We start from the raw sequence: 16,832 nt of genomic DNA on the forward strand, positions 1-16,832 counted from the left end.
GACTAGGGAGCTCGGAGAGCTGGACGATGTCTGTGAAGCGATGAAGACGTATTTGAGCCCTGGAATATCCCCGAGGGGTGGTTCTGGACGATCCAAGTAGAAGTGATTCTTCGCCGAGTCGAGCTCCTTACTGCTTATGTCTCTCACTTTGGCGTTTACATGCCAGTCTGTGTTGCGCATAATACCCTGATCATTTTTATCCCATGGTGATTCAATCTCTGCAGGCACGTCATCTCTTTCGGCGTCAATAGGCAGAAGATATTTGATAGCTCCCTTGACTTTCATCCACGACAGGGACGGAATCTTCTCCATATTGGAATGTTCAATTAGCTTCATAGGGTCCTTCCCAGGCCTCTGCCACATGATGCTCCGCTCAAAGTGGTTGTGCAAAAGTCCAAATTGGCCGCCCGATTGGTAAGCTTCCAAAATTTTGCTTTCTAGTCCCTCCATTGCGACGGCTCGATCTTCAGGGTTTGAAAAGTTCAGCTTCGAGTACTTCTGGCAAATGGTCTCGTAGTATTTGATCTTCATGCCTTTATGGAACTCTAAGGCTTGCTCGGGGAAGTTCGCGTCTGAGAAGAAGAAAGACTCTCGCCTAACAAGGGATCAGTTCTAATGCCTCGCTACGGAAAGTAGACCTACTTGAACAGCTTGGTCATTGTTTCACTGCAGATGCCATCGCCACATTCAAGATACGCCTGGTTCTTGGCAAAGTGCAGAGTCCTCCGCGACAACGCTCTTTCCTGGAAGATCCAGCCCCTTTTGTGTAACTTGGCTTTCTCTACTTCCTCCTCGAAGTTGTCGATAGCCTCGCAGATATAGATTCGAGCTTCCTTGCCATTTGGTGTGATAGTATCAACTCCTATAAACCGCCTCTCTGGCCGCTTTTGGAGAAATCCTCCATGAGTACTTTGAGCACACGTGGCCGAGATTGTACAATATGCACCATTGTACACATCTTTCATGCGTTGAGATTCCTTATTCCAGTCATCTTTGTTGCCCTGGATGATGCATAAAGAATCGATCCAGAGATACTGGACGCCAAGTCCTCTTGTAACCTTCACAGCATCTTGAAATGTCTGGGGCATCTTATTGAGCTCAATTGCCCTTTCGAATTCTTCCTTGTTCTTGTCAGTAAGAAGAAGGGGTTTCTCGTCGCCCAAGTATTTCCACCGGTACGAAAGTGCAACGTAGTCTAGATCGCAATCTTGAGCCTTCGAGACCAACTTCACGGACAGATTACTATCGTCGCCAATAAAGAGTAGTCTCGTCGGAAGTAGAATTCTCTGAGCTAATTTCTTCGCTGAACATTTATGGTTCTGGTCGCAGTCTGCGAGCCACATCTTCATGAGAGCAAACTCTGCCTCGCTTCCGGGATCTGGCACCCTCGGGAAACTTCTCTGGAGGTCGTTGGGCGCTGCAGAAATGCCTGGACCAACAATCAAGGAGAATGCTGGAGGGCTGCTGCCATCTTTCGCCAGATACGAACCTCTTCTAACATATCTGACTTCAAGATCACTATCGAAGCCAGCCTTAGCCGCTCGTGGGTCATCCAGCAACATCTTGCAAATTCCGCAGTTGCTGCTCCTTACACATGAGGGCGAATTCAATTTCTTCATGAAAATGAACTGATATGTAAAGATGCCCGAGTCTGTACTGGAGCATTCCTTACACAGTGGGAGACCGACGTCATGAGGCACAACATCAGTTTTTTGAATCTCAGGAAAGACATTGAATGCCAGTTCATTGTTTGGATAAAAAGCCCAAAAGTCAGGCATTGGCTCGAGAGCATACTGTTTTGCGTGACCAGAACGCGTTTATCAGCTTAGAATCGTTGGGTGATGGAGGGTTCTTTTTGCAGGGGCGACTCACGGTGTTTTTCCGGTCTTTACCCCGAACTTGACCTCTCACACGGTTTGCTTCCGGTGAGGGGATTTGTAGGGAATTATTGCTCAATGAAGGAGCCTTCAAACACCGCTTGACGTCCTCGTTGGAAAGATTTGCTGCGAAGAAATATGTGGAATCTTTGTGATTCAATATTGACTGCATCTCGTCCAGAAGTTCGGTCGAGCTAGCTCGATTGACTGTTACTTTTTTGTTTTCGAGCCACGCTTTATCATCAGTCGCAACTCGTTGAAGGTTGACAGATGGAAAGTCTAGGTTTTCGGTTGGCGGAGGTGTATTGGCAACCAGTAACCGCGCTGTCACAAATCTTAAGATATCTCTCAGTGCTGGGCTTATGCACATCGGATCTTTCTCAGGCTTCGCGGCTTCGTCTGAGCTCGGAGGCTCACCAAAAGCATTGTTTCCCATATCCTTCACCCAGTCCTGAAGAATAGGCTCCAACTGGATGACCTTGCGGTCGTTTGCAAAGAATCTTTCCTTACTATCCTCCTCGAAGTTGTGAAGCTCTTCATTTCCGTAAAGTAACCAGACAACAAACTCCAATATGATACAACCCATTGACCATACATCGAAGCTTCTTGATGTTGGTGTTTGCACTATTTGGGAGGATTCACGAAAGTTGAACTCTGGGGGCTGATATCTTATCGTGGACGCCACGGTCCCCGACGTTTGTCGAAGCATGGTTTTCTGATCGTTGACCTTGGCGAGTCCCATGTCAGTAATTTGAAGGATGCTAAACTCCTTCGGATCGTTGGTTTTCGTCGAGTGCACTATGTTCTCTGGCTTCAAGTCTCCATGGCGACAATTGAGATCTTTCACGCCCTTGGGGTTGTGCAACGTGCAGAGTGCCTCGGCGAGGCCAGCTATTTGCTCGACTGCCCACCTGATCACATATGTATGGTTTGGGATAGAGGGCTTCTTCTTGCGCCAAAGTTCTCTTAAGTTTCCGCCATTTGCCCACTCGAAGATAAGGTGATGGTACCCCAGTTGACTGTAAGTGGCGATGAATTTGATCAAATGCTCGTGTTGAAATCTCCTGACTAGACCCAGTGCTGCCACCTCCGCCTGCACGATTTTGTCCGTCAATTTATCATTTGTCACAATACTCTTGACGGCGACCGTCTGACCGTGGATCTGTACTTTGCAATGCCCGCTGTGAATGTCGGCTTCAGCTAGGTTACATGTGGCTCCAGATGAGTCAATCGGTCTGCGCGCAGTGAAGGGCAGAGGACAAGACTTATGCAAAGGGTAGACGATCTCGCAGCTGCGAAAAACGGGCGCGAGGAACATCCATTGATTATCCCGAAACGTATACTTCCATGTGTCGTACTCGTCGTCATCAAGGCCTTGTACTTCAGCGGTGAACCATTCCAAAGCTCCGTCATCCCTGGGGGCACCGCGGAGGGACCGAACTCGGTGTTGCCCTTTTTCAAATTGGACGGGAAGATAGTCATCCGTCAGATCGTAGTCTATCAGTTTGGCAGCCGTGGCGATATCTCCGTATCGAACTATCATGCAGAACAATACCTTCGCGTTGTTCAACACGTACTTTACCATAACATCGTTGCATGGATCAAGCCCCTCTCGGTGTCGTTCTTCGTCCAGTACCGAGCGCACAACAGACCCGCCGTCGTTCTCGAGCAGGAGATCAAGCTCGTCTCGAGGTACAAACCCTCCAACAGACCCCTCAGGCTCTACTCTCAAAGCCGAAATTCTGTTCATAAGGCCTCTCTGCTTGCGGCCAATCACCGGTGACATTTTGATTGACAAGCGGAGGTTTAAGTGAAGAGATCGAACGTTGCAGGTAGCTGAAGCTAGATTGTAACAGCAGAAGTAGTCGTTGCTTGAAGGCAGTCAGCGAAGCAGGTTGCCTAACCTCTGTACCAAAGGAGCGAGTGTGCAAAAGACTTCAGATGCTATGAGTCCTAGGTGTACGGAGTGCAGATAAGCAAATTTGAGGCCTTTATGAGCACAATCCGAGTTCAACTACGTCCTGCTTGGTCTCGCAACTGCACATCACAACTACACATCCACTAGCACATACACACATTGTGCGCACGCAATTGCTAGGGTGAATAGATGCAAGCCATACTCCACTGTCACTATTGTTGATTGGTAGGTTGAGCTTGAGTACTCTGCAAGAACAACCCCACTATGCATTGTCAGCCACTACAACCATTAAGAATGGAAACAGATGAAAGGGGGCGGCTCCAGCACGGAGCATGGCTTGAGCGCCATGGTCTCTTCAGACCATGGCCGCATTTTCACAGACCTTGCTTGCATCTTGCATCTGCAACACAGTACGTTGCCCGGCGTTGGGGACCAATGGTCAAGTTTGCGCGGTCTCATGCGCTCTGTCGTTGGAGGCCTCGCGGGGAACTCGGCCCAGGAGTCACCCACTGAGATGAATCCACGGAATTCTCCATTCCAATCTCTGACTATTTCGAGCGTGATGCATGAAATATCGACTTGAGCTGACCATATGACCATGCAGTGGAGGCAATCGTTCCTGTTGACGCTGGTAGCTCAGGTCATACAAGGCTGGCCTATGGTCAGGCTCTCCACCGCTAATAATTCGAACCTTCCTATTGGCACTTGACACCCTTCGACCTACGTCGGATGGTGTCCTCGAGCCGCATCGGACAGCATTGGCCCCACTAAGCCAGAACAAAGTCGCGCGAGGTGGAAATCCATACTTGATCTTGCGAATACTATTCATACCATACTTCTCGTGCCAACAATTCCCGAGAGCCGCATCAACATACCGGTACCGAGTCGCAATGACGTCCCTGTTTGCCCAAATTCGCGAGAGCATGGTAAACTGCCCTATTGGCAACCAAGAGTTTCTCCCGCTGAGCGCATTGGACGAGAAAATCATTGCAGATAGCATTCGACCAATTGTCACATGTTCAGATGTATTTCCCTTACTCGATGAAGTAACGAGGCACGCAAAGAAGATTTTTGCGATCCTTGTGCTCATAGGTGAGCCGGGTCGCATTAACGATCTGCTTTCGGAAGGACTCAGAGACAAACATCTTCCTCTTTCTCACCAGCAGGGCAAAGAATACAACGTCTTGGTATCTACTGATGGTCAACAATTTAAGTCATTTGCTACTTGGAATAATGAAGTAAGAGTCCAAGACTTCATCGACAGGCAATGGCTAGTTCAAGCACCAGTGTTGGACACAAGTGGCAAGCACATTGTTCTTCATATAAAATGTGCCTTGCCGTTTCTACATTGCAGTTCAATAGCTGGAAACGAAAACAGCGTTGTCTACAAAGCCACACTTGCAATGGGTCATCAACAAGGCCTCACGGTTAGTACTGCTTGTTGCTCCAACTTTGCCCTCATATATATTGGTCCACCGCTCATTATTGAACAGGGAGACGTTGCCGAGGTTCACGTCGCTGTCAAGGACTTCAGAAACGAAAAAAGCTTTTTTCAAGAGAAGGAGAATCTACAAAAGATCCAGCAGCTTCATAACCAGCATATTATCGAACTGATCGCAACGTGCCAGCGCGGACAACAATATTATGTCATTTTTCCATGGGCTCAAGGCGGCAATCTTATACAGTTCTGGGAGAGTGAGGACAAACGGCGAAATGAAGAGCTGATGTTATGGTCTTTGTGTGAAATGCACAACCTTGTCGGTGCACTCAAAGCTCTGCACAGAGAGAATTGTCGTCATGGCGACCTCAAACCCGAGAACATTCTTCACTATAAGAACAAAAAAAGCCGTTTGGTGATTGCAGACGTCGGCGTGTCCAAGTTCCACAGAGTAGCGACGAGCTTGAGATACGAGGGTACGGAGACAAGGGCGACTACACCCCCTTATGAAGCACCCGAAGCCCAGCCCCACATTACGGACGCAAGGTCACGAGTCTACGACATGTGGTCGATTGGATGCATATTCTTGGAGTTTGCTGTCTGGCTCCTGTACGGCGTTGAAGCTGTGGAGAAGTTCCAGGAGTCTAGGGCATCAACGGACTCAAAGGTTGCGAATGGCAGTTTCTATCAGCACAACTCCGAGGGCTCTGCCGAAATACACCCTAAGGTCTCTGAGGCAATGAGCATACTGAAGCTTGATCCACTTTGCAAAAGTGGCACAGCGATAGGAGATCTTATCAAGGTTATTGATAAAGATCTCCTTCAGGTCGAAGTGTCACTACGAGCAAAAGCTGAAACACTACACAACACACTAGGGCAAATTGTTCAAGAGGCAAAACAGAACCATGGGTACTTTCTCAATAGTTTTGATTCCTCTCCAGTTATTCCTCCCTTCTTTAGACGTGCAGGATCGCGCCAGAATTCTTGGTCCGCCCAGAAACCGGAAGCGAACTAGAGCTAATCAATGATTGCTTTTGCACGTAAGAGGAAGGAATCGTTTCTATCTTGTTTAAATAGTCTTGAAATGTAGAGAAAGAACATTACAAAATGCTCGATAATATCAATTTGGGCACCGCGGCTTGCGATTAGCTCCAAAGGTTCTATATCATATCCATACATCGTGCGGAGAAAGTAGTACGGCCTCTACCCAGTCCTACTATCAGCCTGACCACCTACGTCTCAGCGCATGCCAATTCAAGCTTCTTCCCGCCCTCAACCCGGATGACCTCAAGTCCGTAAAGAAACTGTGTCCCTTGTTCAGAAGGGAAAGCTTCTGCGTTGGAGCGCCGAAAGAGAGAGTCTGCAGACCGAGTTTATTAAGAAAGCCACAAAGGACGCCGATGGCATGTGAGTACCGTTGGTAATGCGGGCCATGATTGTAACTTACTAATAGGACGACTAGGTTCCGGTGGGCCAGCTTGCAATTGCAGAGCTTATGCAGTCTTCAGACCGATGAAGCAATTCGGGAACGCCTCGGACGACTGCCGCCTAAATTGGAGGAGCTATATCTTGAGCTGTATGAACGACTGACTGCAACGGCGGCAAAAGCTGATCGCAAAATCGCTACCGGTGCTTTCAATTGGCTCCTTTGTGCCCAGCGGACCCTGACATCTAACGAGTTCCTCGCTGCATTATCAAATACCCCACGAGGAAAGGTCAGCAAGCTGACTATAGAACAAGTTTTACACTTGTGCTCAAACCTCGTTATCTATGACCGCACGCTCGACGTCTTTCGATTTGCCCATTTATCAGTCAGGGAATTCCTGGAGAAGCGACCAGAGTATACCACGGCAGCTACAAACAGCCTAGCTGCTGATAGTTGCCTGTTGCATGTTCTGGGTGCTGCGGATAGCGTCGCGACAAGAAGATTCCTTGCTAATCTATTAAGCGATTTACTAGAGTCCTTTGGCTCAAGTGAATTCAGCCCATACTCGACTGTCTATTGGGCCTCGCACTGTCAATTAGCTGCTGCTGAAAGGACTAATGGTGTACTTAAGGAACTGCTCTATTATTTTCTCTCCAACGAGTCAGTTACGCAGTCAGCGGTTGTGGAGTGGGCTGCGCAGGTTGAAAAGTATTTTTATGATTACTCTATTGGAAATGAACCACGAGAGAACTTACAGGACACAAAGGCTGATCAGGATATGGGTCTTTTCGTTGCGTCTTGCTTCGGTTTTCAGGAAATCGCAAGTATTCGAGCGGATTTTCGAGGGGATGTAAGAAATAAAAGAGGTAGGAAAGCTTTGGAGGTTGCTGCGACTTATAGCAGTTGCAAAGTCATGTCGGAGTTTATTTAAAACAACGTGGTGATTATAGAAGCGGTGGTAATAGTAGCGGCGGGGAATATTCGGAGTAGGAAGAAGGTTATATAGCTGCTGCTCGAGTAGCGAGGGGCCGACGTAGTAAGTACGGAAGCGGTAGTAAAGGTAGCGGCGGGGAATTAGAAGAGTAAGAAGGCGGTTATATAGCTTTTATTTAAATAGTAAGGGGCTAATGTGGTAATTATAAAAGCGGTAATAATAGTAGCGGCGGGAAATAAAGGAAGTGGGAAGGAGGTTATGTAATTACTACTCGAGTAGTAAGGGGCTAATATAATAATTATAAAAGCAGTAATAAAGATAATAGCGAGTTTATTTAATTAAGAGATAATATAGCTATTACTCGAATAATAATAAGGAACTAATATAGTAATTATAAAAGCAATAGTAATAGTAATAGCTAGGAATATTTAGAGTAGAAAGAAAGTTATATAGCTGCTATTTGAATAATAAAGAGCTAATATAATAATTATAAAAGCAATAATAAAGGCAATAGTAAGTTTATTTAATTAAAAGATTATATAGCTATTATTCGAGTAATAAGAGGCTAATATAATAATTATAAAAGTAGTAATAATAGTAATAATAAGAAATATTTAAAGTAAAAAGAAAATTATATAACTTTTATTTAAGTAATAAAAAACTAATATAATAATTATAAAAAGATCTTATATTATAAAATATTTAAAAAAAAATAATATAACTTATAATTTATAGAATTAAATAAAAAAATAAATAAAAGAAAATATAATATAACTTATTATAATATATATTATTATTAGATTTAATCTAATATAAATTAAATTATATAGCCTATATAATAGCTAGTATAAGGGCATAATCTACTAAGGACAGGATATCGGAAATAGGTACAAAATGAAGCTAAGCCGGAATTACTTGAACGGAATAATACTAAAGGTTAAGGTATTTTCTTTACTTTATTCTATAGCTTAGTATTTTCTAATATATGAGATTCTTTAAACTTTAAGCCTTTAACTATTATATTAATCCCGCCGTTATATAATACTAAGCTCACTCGACTTAGCCTATAGAAGTAATATAATACTACTAGTAAAGAACCCGTATTTATTCTTAGAAAGCAAAAACAGAATACCGCTTTTAATATTTAATAATCTCCTCGAACTATAAAGAACTAGAGAGCTTAACTAGAAATATAATATCCTCTATAACCTAGTTAATCTCGGAGCCTGACTCTTAACTAGAACAGACGATATTCCCCTTCTAGTAATTAGTTTTCTACTAATATAAAAGAAGAAAGATATTATTCTCTATAACCCGGTTAATCTCAGAGCCTGATCCTTAACTAGAGCAGACAATATTCCCTTAATACTAATAAGAGTAAAAGAACCGGTTCCCTTTCCTAATATAGGAAGAATTAGTAGTAGTTTACTAATTTAAAACAAGAAAAGATAATAGTTAGTTTTAGTTTATTAACTTAAAACTAGATAAGATAATAATTAGTTATAGTTTACTAATATTAAATAAGAAGAACTTATTTAATACTTACTTTTATAGCTAATATCTCTTCTAAAGCTACTATAGACGGCCCGGGACCAAGTACTATTATTATAAGTATATTAGATAAGAGGCCCTAGTATAATAAAATAAAAAAGCTAGACTTTAATATTACAAACCTATATTACCGGAAAAGCTATTATAATACTATTCTAAAAAAAGATATTAAGGAATAGCTAGCTAATTTGGAACTCAAAATTAATATAAATACTCTAAAAACAGTATATCAAATAAATAGAGTAAAATAGAATAATGGCTGTTATTCTATTTTATTCAAGTAAAAAGCTCGTTATTTATATTTTATTCATATATTATTCAAGTTATTTATGAATATTCATGAATAACTTGAATAACGCACGTGATCTGTGCACGTAATAGGCTAGCTTAATTAGGTAAAGCTTCGGGTGGTCCCGCACCTAGCGCCACCTCGCTAGCCAATCAGGTAGTAATAGCGCTTGGTAAGCGAATCGAACCTCAATAATACTTCCAGAACCTCCGTGAATTATAATTATATTAAATTACTAATATAAGAGCTAAAAATTAGGAATCAAAAGACTAGAATCTTCGAACTAAAGCAAATCTTTGTAATTAGAAGAATCATAAAGCAGACTTTAGAATATTAGAACTTTCTATAAGAATACGTCGTTTTCCTCGATTTCACTTCTTTCTTATACTTTAATCAATTACAAAAAACCAACCATTACTCTTATTATATTACTTTATACTACACATATCCTTACATATACTCAATATACTCGAAAATGTCTCAAGACTCCTCAATCAAGCTTAATATAAGTCAAAATCACCCCGATTTCGAAGTAAGACCACTTAATAAGCAAGCTTCTCTTTTTAAGAAAGGCTACTTAAAGAAGACTCTTAATCCTATACAAGAGAATATCGAGGACCTCCGTACGTATACTATTAAGTATATGGTTAGAGGGTATTCATAAGTTAATATATTAATTTTTAGTAGATTTTTTACTAATTAATTTAATAGTAAAACGTGGCTTAATTAACGAATATACGCTCCTACGAGTAATTATTACTCTCATTTTCGGTACGCCCATAGATTTATAGACCTTAAGAGTCTTAAAGATAGTAATAATAATAGTAAGTTATTTTATTATTAATTAAAAGAAACATTTACTAATATATTTAATAGGTGAAAGTGAAGCTTCTAGTCAAGTCTTATAAACAACTATAACTAGCCTTTTTAATAAGCAATCTGGACAACGAGAAGAAAGCTTTACTATTAATTACTTTAAGAGATTATTATTAAATTTTATTATTAATAATAATATCTCTTTTCGGGCTATTATTACTCCAAGCTTTAAAAAGCTAATATCTTATTTGAATTAGTAAGCGTTTATTACCTTATCCTTTATTTATATATATACTAATATTTAATAGTCAAGTACCTGCTATATACTCGAAGGCTCTTACAGATAAGCTCAAGTTATACTATATTAAAAAGAGTTTAAATATTAAAGAAAAGTTAAAAGAGAATATTAATTCTCAAGGAACCTTCTCTATTACTTTAGACGCTTGGACAGGTATAAATCAAAAGGCCTTCCTTGGAATTACTATATAAGTTCATATATTCTAATAATTATTAAGTAAAATATATACTAATATACTATAGATACTTTATAAATAAGGATTTTAAATTAAAATCTTATTTATTAGCTATAAAAGACTTAAATAATATATATTCCGGTGTTTATATGCTTTCTGTCTTATTAGAAGCTTTAAAACAATATAATATCAAATATAATATTACTAGGTAAGTTATTTAATTTAAATTTAATTATATAATTACTAATATTTTTTTTTTAGTATTACTCGAGATAATACTAGCTCAAATAATACCTTATTAAAGGCTTTTATAAAGCATTATAATAAGGAAGGCATTAAATTTCAAGGAGATATCCCTTATATAGCTTACGTATTAAATCTAGTAGTTTAAGATATTTTAAAAGCTCTTATTAAGAACGATTATAATACTTCTTATTCTACAGATTTATATGAGCAAGAAATAAAAGAACTTGAAGATAGAGAAGAAGAAGAAAGAGAATAAGTAATAAGTAAGTTTCTAATATAATTTATAAGAACTTTATTAATATATTCTAGATTTATCGATTTGGAGAAAGGTTAGAAAGACTATTATAGGCCTTAAATATAACCAAGAAAACCGACGGTTATTAGAAGCTCAGATTAAAGCTTTTAATATAGAAAATATTTGATTCCCTTAATTCGGTAAGTAATTAATTCTTTAATTATTAAATTATTAATTAATACTAATTATATATAGATCAAAAAACACGGTGGTCTTCGACTTATTATATATTAAAGAACTTTTTACATATATATAAAGCTATTAAAGTAGTTATTAATAGCTCGAATTCAAAGGCTTTTAAAGATAAGAGTCTAGTTTTAACTAATATTGAAATTACTTATTTAAATAATATTTTAAATATAATTTCAATATTTATTAAGGCTATAACTAAGCTACAAGCCGAAAACTACCCTACTATATATTATATTATACCTGAGATATATAAAATATATAATAAATTAGAAAATTTCGAAAAAGAATTCAAAGTAAGTCTTTTCTTAAACTCTTCTTATATTATTAATAATATTATACTAATATTTAATAGGATAAAGCATTTACAGATGCTATTAATAAGGATATAGCTAAGCTTCGAAAATATTATCCTAAAACAGGCGTTTTAGATAATAAAAGTAAAGCTTTATACTTAGCTCTTATTCTTGATCCTCGAATTAAACAAGAAGGATTAACTAGTATTGGCTTATCTAGCGGTATATCCTCGGATATATATAATAGATTAAAGACTAATTATAACGTATAAGTAATTCCTTTTATTAGTTTTTAATAAATTAATAACTAATTTTTAAATTTAGATATAAATACGATTATAATATATCTCAAGCTAGATCTAGTACCTCGGATATTAGTATGGCCGATTCCGATTCCGATTCCGATGACTCGGATATATATATTACTAATTCGACCTCTAAAATAGAGGACGAATTAGTAATTTATTTAGAGGAGAAGAGAGAAGATAGAAAAGTAAATAGAATTCACTTAAATTCTATTAAATAATCCCCCGATATTTCCTTAATATTTTTTAATATATTAGTACTAATATATATATAGACTAAGCCCTTAGACTATTGGAAGTCTAATGCCGCTAGATTCCCTGTTTTAGCTTTAATAGCTAGGAAATATTTAGGAATTCCAGCTTCCTCGGCAGCTAGTGAGAGGTTTTTCTCTCAAGGTGCCCTTATTATGTCTAAACTACGTAATAGACTTAATAAGAGTACTTTTGAGTTAATATCTTGTTTAAAAAGCTGGGGGTTATTTAAAGATAAATTAGAAGAGGTTAAAGAAGAAGAGGAAAAGGGGAAAAAGCGAGATTCTAAAGAGGATAATTAGTTTATTATTATAGAAAATTAGTATTTAAGTAGCCTTATATCAGTTCTAGCTTAGTTTATATAAGGCTACTTAATAGGTACCTTAGTTGTTTTTTATTTATTTAAATATATAATGATTTACTATAGTCATGTGACTTTCACGTGATTTATTTATGGTTATTCAAGTTATTCATGAATAATTATTCTATTTTACTCAAGTTATTTAAGATATACGTTACTCATATTTTATTCAAGTTATTCATGAATATTCATGAATAACTTGAATAACTTGAATAATCCTTTAATATACTGTCTAAAAACAAATAAGGCCTAGTAGAAATTACTTATACGGGATAATATTATTAATAAATACCGTCTTATTACTAATAAATAAGTGGAATATTACTAGAAATTTCACTTGTATATTAACTAACTTACTAAGAAAGTTAATAAGCTAGAGGTAATTACCGGTCGACTTTATATAAGGAAAAGACTAGTATAAGAAGAAGTAATAAAGTAGAGATCCAAATAGACAGATATTTAGGAATACTACAGATCCCTATTAGGAGAACCGTTTAGGGGCTAATACTAAGGCTCCCTTCTATTTTTAGTTTATAGTAATTAATTATAGCTTATTAGAATTAAGGATTCTGCCCTATTTATAAATAAGGACAATTACTAGATTAATAATTAGATATTTAATATAAGGAATAAACTAATATAGAACTCCTCTGAATTTAATAGCAAACTACTAAAAATTACTTATATAGTATAACTAGTTACTAGAGACGCCCGTAACTTTATTTGTAATTAACTAGAACCTGAATTAGTTAGATAGATCTTAACTATTAAATAGATCTTTAAGATCCTCTAGTAAGCTTATAGTAAAAGTAAAGAGATAGAATACTAGAAAGTAAAAGAGGTATACCGGTACCTGAGATAAAAAGACAAGCTATTTCCGGTATTCTGGGTAAAGTTTACTTACTTAATAATAAAGCTAGGAAAGTCGCCAGATAATTAATATAATAATTTAATAGATAAAATAAATCTCGAGCTACTTAAGAGCTTGAGTAATAAGAAGTTTAATACTTTCAGGGATCTTACTAAGTAATATATAGAATAAGAGAATAGGCTTCTCTTAATTAAAAATCGGTAATTCTAGAAGAAATAACTAGTAGAAACTACTCGCTATTAAATACTACTTTGGGCTAGAAAGCCTACCGGGATTCAAGGAACTATAGTAACTCTATATCTAATAAATTAACCTTAATAGCTAGTATTTTTATAGCTAAAGGAGATAGTCTACCGAGAATTTAAGAAGAGACTAGACTAGCCGGAGGGTCTTTATTATTATAGTTATAGAAAGCCTAGATATATAAAAAGTACCTGTTCTAACTTTAATAAGGTTATACCTATTAAAGAGAATTATTTAGAGAGAGCTAATAATTTAGGGATAAATAATAAGGATACTAGCTCTTACCTATTATCTAATAAAAAGTATAATATTAATAAGTCGGGAAAAGTCTAGCTCTAGATATAGAGGTAGATTTCCTAGAGTAAGAATTTTACTAAGAGCTTATAGATCTCACTTAGCTAATTAGCAGGAACTAGTTCCTTATTAATTATTAAGTATACTAAAAAGGCAAAACTATAACTTTCTAGTATTTAGTAAATACTAGAGTAAATATATATATTCTAATTAACTAAAAGTATATTTGCCCCTTAATAAAAGTATTATAAATGCCCTTATATAAACTCAAAACCCCTGTTCCCTTATAAGGTTTTAATAAATAATCTAGTAAAGCTATTTAATATCTAGCTACTATAGATCTAGCTATTAATTAGTATTCCCAAACTCGATAATACCTGCTTACTACTAATCTCGGCTCTTATAATATAATTCTGGGAAGGAAATAGCTAGTAAAGTATAATATTCTGCCAGACTATTAACGGAATTAACTTTATTAGCTAGAGAACCGCAAGATAAATTAGCCGGACCTTATTTAGAAAATCCGATATTTTAATAAGAAATATTAAAAAGGTAATTACTCTAAAGATATTCTAACTAGGATCCTAAAAGGAACTAGTAAAATTAGACCCGAGAAGTAAAAGGATATATTTCTTATCTCTTTATAAGACCTTCTTATAAGGAAAGCCAAATACTAGGTAAGAAAGAAAGAGCTAGACTTTAATACTCTCGAAATAATCGAGCTACTAGACTATTCCTACTATTTTATTAGAGTAGCTGCCTTCTAATTAAATACTAAAGATCTCGGTAATTTAATTGGATTAGTTACTATTAATGAGATTAATTATATACTTGAGAAATAGGGTTATAAATTAAAGAGATATCTACTATTACCTATAGTAATTAGATAACTAATATTATAGTTTGCCGGATACTATATTTAAACTAGTAACCTAATATATTTCCTGGATATAGACAAATCTAATACTCTTAGTAATATACTATCTTTTAATCCCAAAGAACTTTAAAAGCTCCGGGTATTTCTCTCTATATAGCTATATAATATAACTAGGATATTCTCTAAGAAAGTAGTAAATAAGCTTCCCTAGTCTTAATCCTTTAACTATAAGCTCTATTTTAATGAACTAGATCCTTTAATAAAGATAGCCTATTTCTATAAGATAAGCTCTAGTAAATTCGAAAAAATAAGAAAGTATCTTATTAAGAACCTAAAAAAGGGTTTTATTAAGCCGTCCGAATTCCCTTTCTTATTACTAGTCTTATTTATTAAAAAGAAAGACAATAGCCTATAATTTTATATTAATTATTAATAACTAAATACTATAATAAAAAAGAACTACTACTTCCTGCCACTTATTACCGAGACTTTTAACTAATTAGCCAAATTATTAGTATTTACTAAATTAGATATTTAATATATTTTTAATCAAATTCGTATAGAACTAGTTTCTATAATATAGGCAGCTTTTAAGACAAAATATAAATCCTTTAAACTAGTAATTCTGCTATTTGGATTCTATAATAGTCTAGTAATCTTCTAGTAATATATTAATACTATCCTAATAAACTATTTAGACGACTTTTATTTGATTTATATTAATAATATACTAATCTTCTCTAATAATAAGAAGAAGTATTAATAGTATATTAGAATAGTTCTATAGAAGCTCCAGGATACCGGATTATAAGTTAATATTCATAAATGCAAATTTGAAGTCTCTAAGATAATATTCTTAGAATTTATTATTTCGGATTAGGGTATATAGGTAAACCTTACTAAAATCTCTATTATCCAAAACTAGTATTAACCTATAATAAAAAGAGAGATATAGTTATTTTTGGGCTTCTATAACTTCTATTATAAGTTTATCTAAGCCTATAAATATATCTCCCGTTCCCTAAATTATCTAACTAAAAGAAATACTCTACTAAAGTTTATACTTAATAAAACCTAGCTAGATATCTTTAATTAGCTTAAGAATCTGCTTCTCTCTATCCCTATACTTCTCTATTTCAAATATAATAGGGAAACCCGCCTGGAAACTGACTATTCGGACCTAGCTACTATAGGTATACTCTCTTAAAAAAGCCTAGAGAACGGATAATAGCACCTAGTCTCGTTTTACTTTAAAGCTTTTTAAGAAGCCAAAAGCTACTATAAAATTCATAATAAGGAACTCCTTACTATTATCTAAGGATTCCGGGAATAGTAGATAGAACTAACTAGCTTATTTAATTTTCTAATTATTACTAACTATAAAGCTCTCGAGTATTTTGGTACTAAAAGGCTTTTAAATAAGTAATAAATCTAATAGATAGGTTTTCTATTATAATTCTATTACTAGATTACTTATTAGCTAGATAAAGATAATACTATTACTAATATCTTATTCCGAAAGGACGAGCTTATACTAACCCAGAAGCAGGCTAAGGAGGCTAAGAGAACTAGATAAGTTATCTTATTAGACCTAATTCTCGCTTTTACTAAAATAAAAGATATAGCTTAGGCTCCTGCCAAGGTAGAAGAAATAGACGAACTATTAGTTATAGTCGAAGTCCTATAAGCTAATCGGATAGATCTAGCCCTAGAGAATAAATATAAGAAAGCCCGGGAAAATACAAATCTATAAGAATATTAAATAATTAGGTATTTTGTAATAAAAGACTTATTATACCAGACGGATATAATAATCTATAAACTAGGCTCCTATAACAAATTCACGATATAATAACTATTATATATTCCGGTTAAAATAAA

At 36.2% G+C, this 16,832-nt stretch overlaps 3 protein-coding genes across 3 annotated transcripts; 2 read left to right on the top strand and 1 right to left on the bottom strand.

The window, feature by feature from the left end:
• Window positions 1–255: 255 nt before the first annotated feature.
• On the bottom strand, window positions 256–1,430 carry K444DRAFT_506489 (HET-domain-containing protein; the record flags this gene model as incomplete). Its single annotated transcript, XM_024873395.1, has 2 exons — window positions 256–595; window positions 643–1,430. Coding segments are annotated over 2 exons (1,128 nt in total), but the record flags the coding sequence as incomplete, so codon positions are not given.
• A 3,255-nt stretch (window positions 1,431–4,685) lies between these two features.
• Window positions 4,686–6,248, top strand: K444DRAFT_657691 (kinase-like protein; the record flags this gene model as incomplete). Its single annotated transcript, XM_024886181.1, has 3 exons — window positions 4,686–4,721; window positions 4,893–5,222; window positions 5,289–6,248. 3 exons carry the CDS (start codon window positions 4,686–4,688, stop codon window positions 6,246–6,248), a joined length of 1,326 nt encoding a protein of 441 aa, XP_024726564.1.
• Window positions 6,249–12,334: 6,086 nt separating this feature from the next.
• K444DRAFT_548545 (uncharacterized protein) lies at window positions 12,335–12,607 on the top strand (the record flags this gene model as incomplete). Its single annotated transcript, XM_024876382.1, has 1 exon — window positions 12,335–12,607. A coding segment is annotated over one exon (273 nt), but the record flags the coding sequence as incomplete, so codon positions are not given.
• Window positions 12,608–16,832: the final 4,225 nt, after the last annotated feature.

This window comes from Hyaloscypha bicolor (genome assembly GCF_002865645.1).
Source record: "Hyaloscypha bicolor E unplaced genomic scaffold K444scaffold_189, whole genome shotgun sequence".
NCBI classification, from domain to species: Eukaryota; Fungi; Ascomycota; class Leotiomycetes; order Helotiales; family Hyaloscyphaceae; genus Hyaloscypha; species Hyaloscypha bicolor.